This window comes from Dromaius novaehollandiae, chromosome 10, assembly GCF_036370855.1.
Source record: "Dromaius novaehollandiae isolate bDroNov1 chromosome 10, bDroNov1.hap1, whole genome shotgun sequence".
In the NCBI taxonomy this organism is placed as follows: domain Eukaryota; kingdom Metazoa; phylum Chordata; class Aves; order Casuariiformes; family Dromaiidae; genus Dromaius; species Dromaius novaehollandiae.
Window position 1 is genome coordinate 8051279 of NC_088107.1, and position 16418 is coordinate 8067696.

Genomic DNA, 16418 nt, shown 5'->3' on the forward strand with positions numbered 1-16418 from the left:
CCTTAGGCATATGCTTTCGCTCTGGGTAAGTCCCACTTGTATCCACACTTACTATCTCCACAATCTCATCAGTAGTCTTTCCCTTATGCCTCTCTATATGGCATGCCATTTTTCATTACTCTTCCTGTCCAAGACTGAAGGTCCATTATCAACTACCTTGTTGTCTTGTTTCCTTCTAAAGCATTGCGCTCTACAGCACTTAATACCAAAATCCTTGTCATTACGCTCCCACAGGCTGAGAATAGGTCTCTGAGCGAGCTCAGCTATATCCTTTTTCTCTAATCAGCTGGAACCTCCATTCAGACATGCTCGTGTATTCAGGACAGCATGGTTTTGCTTTACGCTAATCAGGAGGAGGCTAGGGTGCAAGGACTGGTTTGTAGCCCAGAGACCTAATTTGGAGTCATATGGAAGAGAGCTGGTGCCAGAAAGCTTTTTGGTTCTTGAATACAGATTAGTTCTGCAGGAACTGGTCCAAGAAGCTCGGGAAAAACCGTATGTCAGGCTGGGGAGAGCTCCCCATTTTTGCTTTGTTTTTTACTAAAGGTCTTAATGATGTCCCTTAAGAAAGCAAGTAAGCAAGCAAAACAACTGAACTCTCAAGCAGTATGTTTCAGAAGTGATTTCTCTTGTGGCATACTTCTTGGGAAAAATTACTTAATTAAATCTGAGAAGCCTTATGCACGTGTGTTTTTAAATCTGCTGTATAGGTTTGGCTGGCAACCAAATTAATAACCCGATAAATCTTTGCTATAATAGTCAAGGTATTATACCAAGTGTGCTCATTGGCATGGTTTACTGAGACCCAGTGGGCGCTTTTTTTTTTTTTATTGATGGTGCCAGTCAAAACTAAAATCCTTTGTTAATTAAAGGAACAAATCTTTATTTCTTACTTATTTTTTCATCTAAACCCAAACACTTTTGCCCTTTATTCAGAAGTAATACACTTTGATCTGCAAATACTGCATTTCAGCAGTTCATCTGGAGCTCATTTCTGGTTGAAGCTTTTCAGAGCAAAGTTCTAGGGCTGCAGCTTTTAGAATAGGGGGTTATTTTTCTGAGATGAAAGCATAGGCACAGGAGTGATTTTTATCATATTAGAAGGCCATGGTTATTAATCATAAAAAGCAGTAATGGAGATTACTAGTTTATAAAATGCTGCTACTCAGAGTTATATAGCTACTGTTTAAAGCTAAGAAAAACTAGTCTAAGGCAAAATCAAATGGGGAAAGCAAAATCTTTACTTTTTATCTACAAGAAAGGCTGAACTGTTCTCTTTTATTGCTCTAGATTTGTGCTTTAAATGTCCCTTTTTTGTGCGTGTGTGCCTTGGGGTGAGTCAGTGTCTCATAAAATCACAAAACTTGGCTGTTCCTAAGCTCTGATCCTGTGTGTGAGGAAGGTGCTTGGACCTATAGACAGACCCACCTAAACATGCCAGGTTCTGCTTACAGGCGCTGCAGCTTTGTAGTTGCGGCTGTTCAAGAAATGGGGTTTTTCACACTGACTTCTGTGGTCAGTCTCATCCTGAGAGTCCTGAGCTCTTTCAGTGCCACCGTAACGGTTCCCTCACTTTAAAGTACTAGTCCCTCCTAGATGTTAGGAGCCAGCTTTGGCAGAGTGTGTTTTTCCAGGTGCTGCCGCATTTGGGTTGCTTGGCTTTTGGCTGCAAGCGACGGCTAGGTCGATGCCAACCATTGTGCTGTCTCCTCGTACGCGTGGCTTGACTCCAGGGGCAGGGATGTGGGGAAATGGCATCCACCTAACCCGCAGTCTACAAATGCCTTTTTCTTTTCTCTTCGTTCTTCCCAGAGAACATCCCTCGGGAAACGTTGATGCATTTTGCCGTGAGGCTGGGGCTGCTGCGGCTGACATGGTTCCTGCTACAGCAGCCGGGAGGAAGAGGAGCTCTCAGCATCCACAACACCGAAGGGGTGACGCCTGTGAGCTTGGCCTTGGAGAAGGGCTATCAGAAGCTGCACCAGCTTTTGACAGAGTAAGGATGATTTGGTGCTTCCTCCGCTATTTTTCCATTCTCTGGGTCATGCTTGCCTTTACTGTACATTATCACTGAATAACGCCTAAGAGCTGAACTCTACCCTTACAAACATCTTTTCTATAATGTTATTTTTACCTTTATTCCTGGAAACAATGGGGCAGGCCCTTAGGGTGGAAGTGCAATAGTATTGTGGTGTTCTCCTTTTCTCTTTTCTTGCAGTGCTGTTTCCAGCTGTCCCTTAAACCCCCAAATGAGTCACTGTAATATTGACTAATTAAAGACAAACCTTATGCAAATGCAAGTGAAAAAGCCCTTTTCTGAACAAGTACAGCTGTCCAAAAGAGAGTAGCTGGCAGGTTTCACGATGGTAGTTTTGACTGTTGCATTCTCATATAGCACTTTAGGACTTTTTGGTTAAAAGAAGTCACGGTGATTTTATTGAAATAAGGTAGCATCCTGTAGAGAATAGATAACTACCAGTATCTGATTTAGATGAAAATTAATGTAAATATTTAAAAGCAGAAACTTTTCTTTTATGAATGGTCATGAGAAGCAGCTAGATCCTACTAACTAGTAGCAAGTAACTAGTCACATGTGCATTTACTGCACAGCTTAATAAGGAGTCCTTCAGAAGATGACAAGTTATTTTTGAATAGCAAATGTTTGGAGATCAAGCTTTAAAAGCTGAGGCTGATAAAGACAAAGAGCTTAACTAAGTCCTGAGGGGGCTATTTGTAAAGGAGGAAAGATTTAGTCTGCATTTGTGTTATTCTGATGCCTATTTCTCTTAAGCTTTGTTATTAACTTTGTTTTTCTGATTTGAATTTTTAGATACCTAGGGTTTATGTTGAGCAACCCAACATAGGAGTCTGCTGTTTTGTTCACATTATTGTTCAAAATTGATTCACTTTACAAATTGTAAATTATTCTGCTTTCTACAGTTGTTTGGTAGGTGGTGAGCCTGTTAGAGGGCAAAAAAAAAAAAAAAGGTATGTGCTGCTGGCATGATTGCATTTAAGTTTTGTCTTTCTTGTTTAACAATTCTGCCAACCACATGCAAAGTGTGAGTAAAGGAAAAGGTGTGGGGTGGGACAGAAGCTGGACTCTGACCTTTTCTTCTGCCACCATTGGCTGGGATTAATACTGAGATGACATAGTTTTAACCAATTTTTCCATGCGAGTTCAACAACAGTCATACTGTGAAAACATACTACACTCTTTCAGGCTGTCTTGTAAAACTGGAGTGTGCAAATTCATCCTGTAACTACAGCAAATTTCTCCTGTGTGAGACGAACAGTGTAACAGAACTTACATACAGTCAAGAAAGTCAAATTGGCCAAAACTTGACTGTTCAGCTCACAGCAAATACTGTTATCTGAACAAGAGTAAAGCTGGTACTTTAATAAGAAATGGGAAGTAAACAAAACTATTACAACAGCTATTCATGTATTTGTTGAGGATTTCACAACTGGTACCAGTACTAGAACGGCAGTTCCTCATTGGTGGAAAGAACAGACCATCTATGCACTTGGATTTCATGGCATTACCCCATGCCTCTCACTCTCACGGATACTGCTGATGAAGTCCAAGGGATTTTTCTAATGACCTTTACAGTTCATCTTTGAAAACAAGATACTGTAGTAACTTTAGTAACATTGCCAGCAAGATCCCAGTTCCTGTTGTTCTTAGCATATTTTTGAACTATTTAGTTGAAAATTATGACTAGTTTTCCTCTTGGCCTGCTGGGTGGGAATATCATGGGTATGCATCTGACAGCTGTGCCACCTGTCCCGTGGCTCCCCAGATCTCAGCATCTCACTGAAACACTGCGAATAGGCTCTCTAGGAGAAGCCTGTGGGTGCTGGAGCTTGTGGACCCCTCCTCAGCGAGCCGGGATGGGGTCATGGTGCAGCGCGACAAGCTCGGGGCTGCCCTGAGCGGTGGGAGCTCGGTATGATGCCGTGACCGCCGCGGCTCTGCCCCGCGGGAGCAGCGTGGCTGCAAAGCGCACACGTCCCGTTTCCACCGCGGTGATTTTGTTGTGCTTGGTACTTTATGGAATGAGGCGGGATCTAGGCCTAAAAATCCCTATTGAGGGGAGAAATACTGAGTTTCAAAATACAGACATACAGCCAAATTCCATGAAGAGCGTATATATCATTTATGTGCTGTCAAAACACAATGGATACCCTATAACCTCTTTTCTGCACTCTGCTTATGCACGCGCTGTATAATCCATGCACACAAATTTGGCACGCAGTTTGTACCACTCAGCAAAATACAGACCAGCAACTCATGCTAGCGAGAGCCCGTACAAAGGAGTCATTATTTTTACAAGTAATTAAACTACACTTTGCAAAATAAATGAATGCAGTGTGTTTGGTGATGCATTATCCTTGGGGGGATTTTATTGTTCACTTACTTGCTAATTTGCAGGACCGTGCATTTTACAATGATTCTCCCAGTCGTCATTGGGAAGGGGTGAAGTTTTGCTGTAATTAAGATACAATCATTAAAAAGTAGACACAAAAACTTCTCCGATGTTGCAGTTTTGCCTGGGTTCAGCTGTAAGGCAGTCTGATTCAGCTGCAGTGTAAATATTTTTCTAAAAAACTAATTACACTCATGACATTTTGAATTTCTGTTTATCAGATGAGCTTTCCCTTTTCAGCCGTGGCAGAGTCCTCTATTAAAAGAAGACAGATGCTTTTAAATTTAGATTTTGCAGCCCTTGAAATATTCTTTTCTGTAGCATCGAGCTTGTGAACTGGCTTTTGCATCCTCTCTGGCAAGGAAGATTTCTTTTGAGACTGAAATGGAGAGCCACAATAGAGCACATGCAGGTTGCCCAAGACGGAGAGAGATGATAGCAGTGTTTATTCGTCGGTTGTATAGCATTCCTGAGGGTGCTTGTTTTATCTTCTAAGTTAAAACTGCGCAGTAAACACCGTCTTGCAGTGCGGACGGAATAGGACATTGCATGAAGGATAGCATTTTTTGCAAGCGTGAATAAGGATTTTCTCCTACATGCTTGTGTGCTAAATAGCTGTTTGGTTAACAGTTGTTTTTAAATACACTGATCTTGTTTGAAAAAGCTGTGGAAAGTAGGTAGGCTGCGTAGCCTGCTCATAGTTTCAGCCGTTCCCGAGTGCGATAGCAGTGAATCCCAAGCCGGGGTCCTCCGCCGAAGCCTGTTGCTTCCTGGTGTTTATATTGGGCAATGTTAGCCGCAGGGCGTTGGCAGAGCTCGTCTGCTGCGCTTGTTAGAGAAGAGAGGGCTCTGAAGAGGCAGTATAGTTTATTAAACAGGGGGTGATATGCTCCTTGTGAGTAACTTGGCCTCCGTAATAGGACAGCTGCGTTTTGCAGTAGTTGATGTTTTCAAATGCAGTTCAGCGTAGTAATATAATCTGCCTGCCAGATCCATGTTCTCCGATGCTTTGTAAAGCAGGCAAGTAAAATGGCTCCAAGAAATAGCTAGTATTCCCAGTTTCAGAGAAGTGGAAGCGCTCTTCTGTAAAGCATACAAACGCCAGTTTTATAATCTGATTGCACTTTTGCAGAATAAAGTTTTGTCCAGTAACCCCAGAGTATAAATTTTCTTCCATGAAGCTACATGCTTGCAGTCTCTGCACAGCGAAGAATGATTTATGCCCCTCAGAAGAAGGAAGTGAGAGAAGAATGAAGTCCCTAAGAGTGACTCTTGCATTTTTCCAGTCTGCAAAGGAGAAGATTCAGACCTGCAGCCATCTCTGGCTTGTTCACTCTAATTTTAGTTTTGCTTTTGTTGCTTTCTCTGCTTGCTGATTACTAAGGAGCTTTTCTGTGCAGCTCTGGGATTGCTCTTCCTTAACATACTATGGTAGCAGCCAGGCAGCTCGGTACATGAAGCCGTAAGTCAGTATGAGCGTGTATTCAGATTTGACTGACCTAGATTTAATTAACACACATGAGAAATAACTCAGTGGTAACCCAAGTGTTTTATGGGCATTTTGCAATATGTGATTATCACTTGCTGTTGTTCTCATCGTACATAAGTAGCTGGTGAAGTCCGTGCTGTAAGCTCCATAGTGCCTCTAAACTGAGGAGTTTCTTCAGTAACTTTACTTTTATAACGGAGTAAATTTTTCTGCTTTTTGGAGCCAGAGCTGCAGGAAGATTTGCCTGGTGTCTTGTTTCTTTACACACCAGTTTAGCAAGTCCTTTAAGCACGTGTTAGATTTCAAAGATGTCCAGTTTATTTACAGCAGAGGATTTAAATGTGATACTGAAATTAGGCATTTCTTAGAGTGCCCCGCCAAGTTGGGACAGAAGTTAAGATGGGCGTTTTTCATTTAATTTTGGTATTAGGTAGCTCTATTAAATCCAGTCTTTGTGTACATCTGTAGTGTAGATGTATTCCAAAATCACTGGTTTCCTAATGTTAAAAATGTGGCCAAGCATTACGACTTGAGTCCCGGACCTTCGGCAGCTCTGTGTAACAGGGTGCTTTTACCTCTGAGGATGCGTAGGCTGAAACACCCTTTTCTAATGAAGCTAATGAGAGGGGACCTGGAAAGCAGATAGAGGTTTTAAAAGGTTGCTGTTCAGTTCTGGAAGGATGGGGGACTAGTAGCGATCCATCAAAACCTGTTTTTCTGCTGCAGTTTACTGAATTTTCAGGTTATTGTTGGAAACACCATTGATAAGGATGCTGAGGTGCTGCAGGCTGCTTCTGGCCACAGGAGTGTGGAGCAGAGCTGGGGGCCGGGGCAATCGGGGGCGAACATGATGGAGCAGGAAGAGTTTGTGTTCCTCTCTTTCCACCTACTCACCCACTATGTGCTCCAGCTTTTACTGTTCTCCCAGCGTGTTCCCACATCCCTAATAAGACTCTTGTTTTCATTCGTTGGCTGTCTCTTCCCCTTCGTTTTGTGCATTTCCACCTCTAAATGCAGAAAAGATGCAAGTCCATATAGTGGAAGCAACCTTTTCCTTTCTGGAATATCTTCGTCGGAAATCAGAGGTCCTAGGAGATAATGCTCCCGTAAACAGGCCTGTGAGGAGGAAAAAGAAGAGCTTTGAGAAGATTTGGTAAGATACAAAAAGAAAAGGATTCCCCCAGCCCAGTAGCAGTCCCGATCCTGAGGTGACCGAAAAAGTTATAGGGCCTTAAGCCCCCGACTGCCTTGTGTGGTTGGTAAATGCGAAGGGAAGGAAGGAGGGTGCAAGGATGTAGGTGCCAAATTATCTGAGGTACAGAGCAGCTGTGCAGATTTGTGCCTTGGGATTGACCAGTGCCATTTCAGGATAAATTTAGATAAAGTGAAGGAGTAATTTGCAAGAGCTGCTGTTCTGCTGGCCTCAGGCACCGGTTAGCTGGAGACCCGGTTAAGATACTCTCTCACAGTTAGCATTTGCAGCAGATCTGTTAGAAAAGCTTGTGTTTATAGCGGAGGTTAAAGTTTGAGCAAATTACTTAAAAGATTTTGTAAGCTGCCACATCGGAGGCAGTCAAAGCTATCGGCTTCGCCTTGGCATTGTGTTACTGAGCCTGTGGCCGCGTTTGCTTGCACACGCAGAGATGCTCTGCAGAGACGAGTCTTATTCCCATATCACTCGTCTTGATCAGTCGCCTTTTTAGCTATAAATAAAACATTGCCTGACAAAGTAGTCTTCCTGACTGTGCTGCTCTGTTTAAAATGCAATAGATTGTGTCTATTTTCACTGTGAGTGTATTTCACAGATTCACCTTAAATTTCTTTTCTTTGCTGATGGGAATTGTAGCTGATGTCAAGTTCTGTATTGGACTTATGGATCCATATTTCAACAAGTGCATCTTTCTTGTTAGAGTGTAGCTAATATATTTCTTGACAGTTCGTAGTTGTTTTTAATTGATGCCTCACCAACAGTGAGGCCTGAAACATGCTTGGATTTAGGAGTTAGAGACCCTTTGTGATAGCAAATATATTCTGATTTGCTAAGGTAATTGGACATGTTCTTTTAGGGTATGTGAGCCTGCAAACATCTGTCGAAAGAACAAGCCAGATTGGGTTGATTTACTGTTGTATAGGATGTCGATCGATGGTCTAAGTGTAAAATATTTTGCATCCAGTTGTTAAATATGCAGTCTGATATTGAAGTATAGGTTATGCAACCCTGAACTCAGTTCAGTGTCCTAACCCACTTCAGTTAGTGTCCATGCGAAGTACTGTCAGGGGTTAGTCACCGTTACTGCATCATCTGGACTTTAACTCTTTCCTTCAACATGGGAAGCATTCAAATTAGTCAGTGGTCTATAAAATTTTCTTATATAAGAAACATTTCTTCATTGCTGCTTTCCTGGTCTTTCTTGGGGCAAAGCATTTTCTATGGTAATGTCACTAAAGACTGTGAGGTCATGGTGAAAAGCTGACCGTAAGTTTGCAAAGCCTATGTTATTCCAACACTTCTGCAAATAGCACTGACATTCTGGTTTGCCAGATTTCTAATAAACTTTTTCCATTTACTTCGCACTGTTTTTAAATCGTTCTGTTTAGAAGACATTAAGGGTACACACAATCAAACTGGATACGTTGAGTCCTCTTGGGAGTAATAGCATTGCCACAAAATATTAATCATGGTTAGTAATTGGCAGTTGTTACCATTAAAAGTAGCTGTTTATTGATAGTAGCTATGCAATTTTCTTTGAAGAATGGGGAGATATTGAATTCCATACCCAACTGTGTGATAAGTTTAGGAAAGTGGGATTTCTTTGAAATGCTTGCCTGGAGTCTTGGTGTAAGGGTCTGGTGACTGCATTACATCTGGATGCTGAATTTTCATAGTAAGGGACTTGTTGGCCTTGTTTAAATCATCTGCTTTATGGATGTGTTGTGCAGTAGCCACCAAATCCAGCTTCCTGTCCTAGTGGGCGCTGTTCCTTGTTTATCCCAGATTACAGACAGTCTGATCTAGTGTTTTCAGTATGGTATTCTAATAACAATAATAAATCAAATTTTGAACAGGAATGTAAGACTAAAATTCAGTTTAGTTTTTATTTGCCTTACAGATAAGAGTATCTAAATTCTAGAATTTCATAGCTTTTCGCCGCAACCGTAATAGCGGCTTTGTTTAAAAAATAATATTTTTTTTCTTTATCGCGTGAATCTAGGAGCTGGTGCGTTCAGAATAAATCAGGGGCTATTGTCAGGCTTACAGTAAGATCGTAAGAGCTGGCAACGCCACAGAGTTTGTTTTGCTTGAGCCAAAGTCCGGCTCAGAAATCTAGAGGGGATATCCCCAGGAAATAACACCTTGAGTTCCCACACAGTCGTCTGCACTCGTTTGTGGGATTGTTGGATAAATCTCCCTAACACGAGGATCTGTTTAACCCAGCAAGGCTTTTTCTGGCTGCTGCTTCTGGTCTCTTTGCCCCTCTTCCTCTCCCTTCTATTTAAAATCCGTTATCTCTACGCTGGAAACCAGTCGTGTCGGGAGGACTGACACAGCCAGATTTCAAACCTATATAACTGACTGCAGTTTCGGAAACTTTTGAAAACGGGCACATCTTTCGCTCCAGCCGTAGCATTTTTTTTTTTCTTTTTTCGTTCTCCCTCTCTCACTTATCTTCCCTCTTTTTAAAAATATCTTACTAGTATCTGCAGGAAGCTCTGAGACATGCTGTGTAGTTGCAGACTTTCCTCTACCTCTTTCCGCCCCTGGTTGTTGGCCCGCAGCCATCCTCGCTGCGCTACCACAAGAAAAGACGGGGTTGAACACACAAATACAGCGCGGCTCCTCCTTCACCGGGGACGAATCTACTTCGGCACTTCTTGGAGATTTAAAAAATAGACTATATTGTGATGTTTTATGTGTCAAACGTGCAGGGGCTGGTTGCGGTTTGAGCACTCTGAGTACTTCCCGGACCAGGTAGGTCATGGTCTGACAGTACTTTGGAGGTTGTGGTGATTTCAGGTGTTGCTTCTCCTCTCGCTCCGTTTTGAGTTGGCATCCTTCTGAGACGCGTTCCCACCGGCGCAGGGCAGGTTGGTAAGTTTTGCCTTTCTCCATGCAAACACTGTGCTTTCCCGAAGCTGGCAGTTTCCTTTCTTTCCTTTGCTTGCCTCTAACCGATAGAAAATCGGAGCAAATGAATCGGGGATAAAGGCTGGAGCATCCGTTCCAGGGTTTTCAGCGGGACACGCTTAGCGCGGCGTGGTCGCACCGAGGGTGGAGACGTGACAGTGAACGTTGCAAGCTATGAACCTCATTGGTCAGCCCTTGCTTTTTTAACCGAGCAAGGTATTTTCTTCTGCAAAAGTTTGGCTCAGGGACGATACCAATGAAACTTTCTGTTCATTGGTATCTTCTCAGTGTTTCTGTGGGAAGCTGTTGAAAAAGGGAGGATGAGAAAGAATTGACCTAGGATGGTTAAACTTTATAAGACAGATTTCCCCAGTTGCGAGCAATCTTTCTTCACAACTGCAGTTCAGATTTTTGTGCTGAATGGAAACAGATTTTTAGGCTTCTAGAATAGTAGAGTTTTTTGTTACATGTTATATACATTTTTGTTAATAATTCTTGAGTAAATATTTGCATTTTTGTTTTTGGCTCCTACTTAACCATCTTGAGCATATGCTTGTATAAAATTACAACTACTACAGAAATTGCTAATCTGTACAAAATGATTGTCTTTTACAGTCAAGCAGTACAAAATGCATGTGTATAAAGCTTTTTTTTTTCTGGAAGAAAATGTACTTTTTGCCTCTCAATAAAACCCAGGGCTTGTATGTGAGATATGCTAGAGAGACAAAAAAGGTGAAGCTCAATGTACAAAGACAAATTAGCAAGAGCATATTCTCACAGGATCTGTTTGCTCATGAAAGTGATTGAGCAAGAGAATTATCGGTGTGCAAACAAGTTGACACTTGTGAATACCCATTTGTCTTCTCTGTTGAATCCATCTGTCCCTGGATGCATCAATGTATGAAAGGGATGATTTGAAGGAGTTGGTGGACTGGGCCATCCACTACCTCACTGCTTAATTATGTGCGACATAGGTGACTACTGCTAAAAAAAAGAGAGCTTTGAGTTGCTTGTAGTTGGGTGGATTTGAGAAAGTTCTTGGCTATTTCAAAGGGTTTAAACCCTTTTATAGAATTTAACACAACTTGCAACTTGTGTATGAAAAGAAATTGCTTTCTTTGTATATGGAAGTGATCATTTGGTCAGTCTGGCCTGTGCGAAGGTGAAGGTGGCAAACTGCAGCAGTCAGGGCAGGCGTTCTCCTGGTGTCCCAGGGGACCGTGCTTGCGTGTAATCCGTCTCCAACTTTCGAGGCTTTTGAAGTCATTGAGGCCCTTTAAGTCCCGAGTTCTGCAGGCTGCTTTGTGGGTGCCTATCTGGAGACACTCGTAAGTATACTTGAAGCTGATGGGAAATGGAAGGAGGCTGTTGCGCTCAGTTCTTTAATCTTGGTGCTGCTGTCCTCATGAACTGGTGAGTAGGGTTTTTGTGATGACTGCTGCTTTGTGTTCTGCAAGTGGCCTGAGTGCAGTGATTTCTCATATATGACAGCTGAAAAGAGAAATACTCTAGACAGAAATGTCTGTGTTTCCTTGATAAAGGAAGGCCATTTATTTAGTCACTTTGCACTTGTAATGGCTCAGTTGACTTCAGTGCCTGGATGATTGGATTTATACTAATTGCCAAAGAAACTGTAGGCTTCCTTCTGTTTCTCTATAGAAATATTGATTCTGTCTAAATCGAGAGTAATTCTATTGAAGTCAGTTAAGTTACATTGTGGTGAATGGTAGAAGACGTAGGACCACTTTGTCTGAATTTGCTTTGTGTGTGCTGCAGATTTAACCCCAAATGAGTCACAGAACGGGGAGGGATATCCTACTAGGGCAGAGTGGCGGCAGCCACCGCCGTTGTCTGCACGGTTTTCTTTCTCTGCACGTTGCTCCACCCTGCTCTGCCTATTGCTGTTGTCCATTTTGATATCTTTTGATCATTACTACTTTGCTTTCTGTTCTTTCTAAATTGTGTGGGTTCCCGGAGAGGTATCTGTATGGGTTTGCCTGAGCCGTGCTGGATGCTTGCCCTTTAGAAAGGGTTGCTGCTTTTGCTGTAAGAAACCAAGATGGCAGAGACGCCTAAAGCAGCATGTGATTTTGCTTGACTGTATATGCTTCCTGTATACATACTTTTTCGAATATCCTTAATCATTTGCATACAATCACAGCTCCATCCCAGGCCCTTGTAGGGTAATCTGTGGCTGTGCTGCAGCGGGAGACTTCAGGAAGCCTGTTGTGACTCAGGGCTCGTCTTCGCGAAGGGGAAGGGGCATGTTCTAGTGAAACGGTCCTGGTGAAAGGAGGACAAGGATTTTTGCATTTCTCCTGCACACGAACAGGTCAGCGTGAACCCCAGTTCCCTTAACTTTACCTGAACGTGTATGAAAAGCAGCAACTGCTTTGTCTTTGCTCGTCGTTTTGAGAGCCATTTCTGCCTCCTCCCCAGTGCCAAAGGTCTCTCCTGGGAGATGGGGGTGCCACGCAAGCCAGGCTGGCCTTTGATGAATAGAACAGATTTTTTATTTCCTAAAGCAATTCTGATTCAGAATGAAATCTGTAAACCTGAAACTCTAGGTGAACACCTTGGTAAGATAAATGTTTCCTCAACCCCTTAAAGTGACAACGCAGGCTCTGCCAAGCTTGATGAGACTACCCACAGGAACAGCACTGCTGCTTGGAGTCGCAGGTTTATGCAAAGTCAGGGTTTGGCATTTGAATAGAGCTGACTGAATAGAAATTTCTATTGACTAGAAGTAACTGCTGAGTTATTTTTTCATTCTGATCTCCAACAGCATCCTTTTCCCCTTTCTTTTCTTTTGATTGGTAAAAAGAAAATCAGCGATACTGCTGCAGAAGGACAGTGGTCTCACAGTAGGGAGGATGTCCTGCGTAAGGCTGTCGGTATAGAAGTAGTTTCGCAGGATAAGTAAAATTAATTTCAGAAGTGACAAAAGTCGCTGCTATTTGATAGCTCTTGGGCGTAGGCTTTGTGAAAGAGCGTGCTGGTTTCAGTGTAGAAGTTGTAGCAACTTTACTGTAAAAACTGTCATTCCTTCTAGCTTGTTCTGCAATCTTTGTTTTAGGTACCTGTTGTTCCATGACAGTTGCTTTGGTGATCTTCACCTGCAGTGATCTTAGTTTAAAAAGCAACTGTTTTGCCCTTTGTCGCTAGTCATTCATGTATTCTTACAGTCTGGGGGAAAAAACAGGACTTTCCTGCCTGAGGCTGTGTAAGGCTTGGAAGGACCACATCAAGTGGAGCTTGTGGCTGGCTTTAGCTCTGAATCGAATTCATTTTCAAGGCTGAGACGCATCCGTGTGCATTTGTCTGTCTGGCCCTGGAGCCGGTGCTCTGCTTTGCTTGGGCCATTGATTAGATGACTGTCCAGAGTGAAGAACCGCGTGCGTCCTGCAGTGCAGCACTGCAGATTAACCTGGCTGTGTTTTATTTCAGAGAGGAAGCTAGAGAGCCCGACTCCTGGAGCGCTCTGTCTCACACGGTGCACTCGGGGGACTACTGCGTGAAACACCACCCGGGGCTGGATGTCTACATGCTGACAGCCGAAACCAAGGAAGGGGGGAAGGCCAGCTTGGAGGATGACATACAGCAGCTTCGGAAACACATGCAGAGCCACCGGCACATGGTAAGGAAAAGGAGCAGATGATTAAACAAAAATGCAGCTGGGGTGTTTGCTGCTGGCTTTCGGAGCAGCCTGGTGTCCGATAAGGACTTCCCACGTAGGCACTCCTCAGGGGTGTGTTTACAAATGAGTCTAGACTTTTTCTCTGGATGTCATTATCAAATATCCAGGTGGACACGTGTCTGTTTTCTTCTTGTTTGGGGACAGGGATGGATCTGGTGAAGTACATTAGGAAGCAAATTTTCTCTCTGGGCTCCGGCAGCAAAAGCCAGTCCAGCTCTGTACCAGTCTCGTGGGACCTCTCTGTGTCCCCAGCTCCTGCTGGGTCCCGGAGGCCAGCACCCGCTTAGCAGAGGGTCACGTCAGAAGGGCAGAGAAACCTTCCCAAAGGCATGCTGTCCCTCTGGGGTGGCCGGGAAGCGAAAGGTGTGGATTTAAATAATGCTACGCCGGGATTTTGTTCCTTTGTTTCTTTAGGAAAGGAGAGAACCGTGGTCTGTAGGCAGTAGGTTGGGAGCGAGTTTTGAGGTATTGGCCACTCTGGCCTTTCTGTGAACGTGAGATGTTAATTACTCCTGATCCCAGCAGAAACTGGTGGCACGAGTGGCAAACCAGAGCTAACCCTGAAGTCGCCTTACTGCGCTTCTGCTTTCCATAAGATGACGCTAAAACATGGTCCTCATATTGAGCTCATTTCTTGTTTGTTAGTGTGAATGCCAGATGGGTACATTTTGTCTGACAATGAAATCAGAAAAGGCTATGTTTAGATTTTTTTTTCTTTCTTTCCAGCACTGTTTCACTTCACATCTAATCTGATTTGAATTTGGAAAGCAGCCCTGTAATTATTTCATTTAGGTTCATTTAGGGTCAGTTAAAAGCCAGTTGGCTTCCTCTGGAGAAGGCTCTATTTTTCAGGCTGTCGGTGGAGTGACTTCACCCCGAGGATGTCGGGGCTCCCGCCGCCCCTCCTTTTGCCTGTTCCCGAACAAGCGTCACTTTTGTCTGTGCCTGTCCGTGCTGCTGGCAACCAGTTGAGCAGTCTGTGTGCTGGGCTGCGGGGCTGTGGCCACCGGAGCGCTGACACGCCGTCCGAGCTGGTTCATTTGCGCACAAAAAAAGCAGGTCCAGCCCTTGCGTTGCTGTGCCGGAGCGAGAGGTCAGCTTTGCGAGGCAGCGCTGCCTTCCTCCCAGGCCGCCTTCCTCCCAGGCCCTCGCCGCGGCTCACCTGTGCTGCACTGCCTCCTAAAACCGGAGCGTGCACGATGGTGGCGGCATGCACAGCTAGATGGGAGATGGGCAGCGGGATGGTTTTAAATAGGGCAGTCATCACAAACCCCAGAAGTGCATTTAGTGGTCTGTGATTCAGTGATTTGGTGGCGGTGGTCATAGTTTGCAAACCTCAGCATGTGGAAAGAATAGTTAAAGCAGTATCTCTGAAGCAGCAGTGACAATTTCAGCCACAATTTGTATATGCAACAACCAGAAGTCCTCTGTGATGCATCAGTTAAAATATTGACGTTTTGTAAGTCAGGGAGAAAAGGGGTGTTTAATTGGACATTTCTGGTATGAAATTTCATTTCTCTGAGAACTTGCAGAGGCTTAAATGACTTTTGGAGGAACCTGCTTAAGTTAAACTGCTAAGTTTTATGTATTGTTTGAATATATCTATAAATAAATGCAAAATAGAAATAATTTGAAATAGATCATTAGAGCATTAATATTGCATTTCCAGTGATTCAGAGGAGCTGCTCTCCTACTGAATGAGAAACCAGTGTGACCTCAGAAAGCTTGCAATGTAAAACCCCGAGCCAAGGTTTCATTGTATTAATCCAACTAAAAAACTTGGGGGACCCTTGACATAGCAGATACACTGGAACAAAAATGCAGGTTAGGCAAGAATTGAGTACCTTGCTACTGCTCCACAGTATTGCACATACTAATTTTAACGGTGTGCCATCATTTTCAAAGTTTTATTTCCATTTAGGAGGTAAATTCCAGATTTTTAATTATGTATGCCTTTCCCAGCAACCGATTAGATCATTTGTTCAGTGCTAGAATGAGGAGACAAGTGACTGTGTTAGGGTGGCTTGGGCGGAGTCAGTCATCATCACCCGATTCCAGTGTTTGAAACAAAATTTCCATCAGTGTAGCAAAAATGAGCAATACTGAGCAGAACTGTGGAGCGTAATTGGGCAGGGATCTGGAGTTGCTCTTGAGCAGCATTTGCTCAAGCCCTTTGGGACTAGACTGGTATATATTTGCATTATTTGGTAGATTGAATTGTACTGTTTACTGAGCTTGAGCTTAAGTGCACTTGTGAAATAAGACTACAGCTGCTGGAAGGGGAATTACGAAGATGACAGAGCCAAAACTCTTCTCAGTAGCAGCACATGGTCTAATAAGGGGCTAGATGCACAAATGGGATGGGGGTTTCGGATTCACTGAGAGGGTGGTGCAGCACTGGAACAGATTACCCAGAGAATGGTGGAAACTCCATCATTAGAAGTTTTCAGGACTTGACAAGACAGAGTCATAGCTGACCTGATCTAGTGCTGGTGATAGTCCAGCTTCAGGCAGGAGGTTGGACTAGATGACCTCTAAATGCTCCTTCGAACCAACACTTCTGTCATTCTGATAATTTCAGTATTACCACATAACGAGACCAAAAGTTAAACTGACCACTGCTGTACATGTTACTGTACTGTAACTCTGTCTGAAGTGGCTATGTACACTAGGATG

General features: G+C 43.4%; 1 protein-coding gene across 13 annotated transcripts in view; it reads left to right on the plus strand.

Annotated features, from left to right (window-relative positions):
- AKAP13 (A-kinase anchoring protein 13) overlaps positions 1–16418 on the plus strand; it is a 233436-nt gene that overhangs the window by 108237 nt on the left and 108781 nt on the right. For 12 of the 13 annotated variants that reach the window (XM_064517213.1, XM_064517208.1, XM_064517212.1 and 9 more), the window contains 2 exons: positions 1813–1996; positions 13493–13682. In XM_064517213.1, the coding sequence (XP_064373283.1) occupies positions 1813–1996; positions 13493–13682 (374 nt within the window). Of the gene's footprint in view, positions 1–1812; positions 1997–9684; positions 9890–13492; positions 13683–16418 lie in introns of those variants that run through there. The other variant, XM_064517219.1, reaches the window with a different exon arrangement.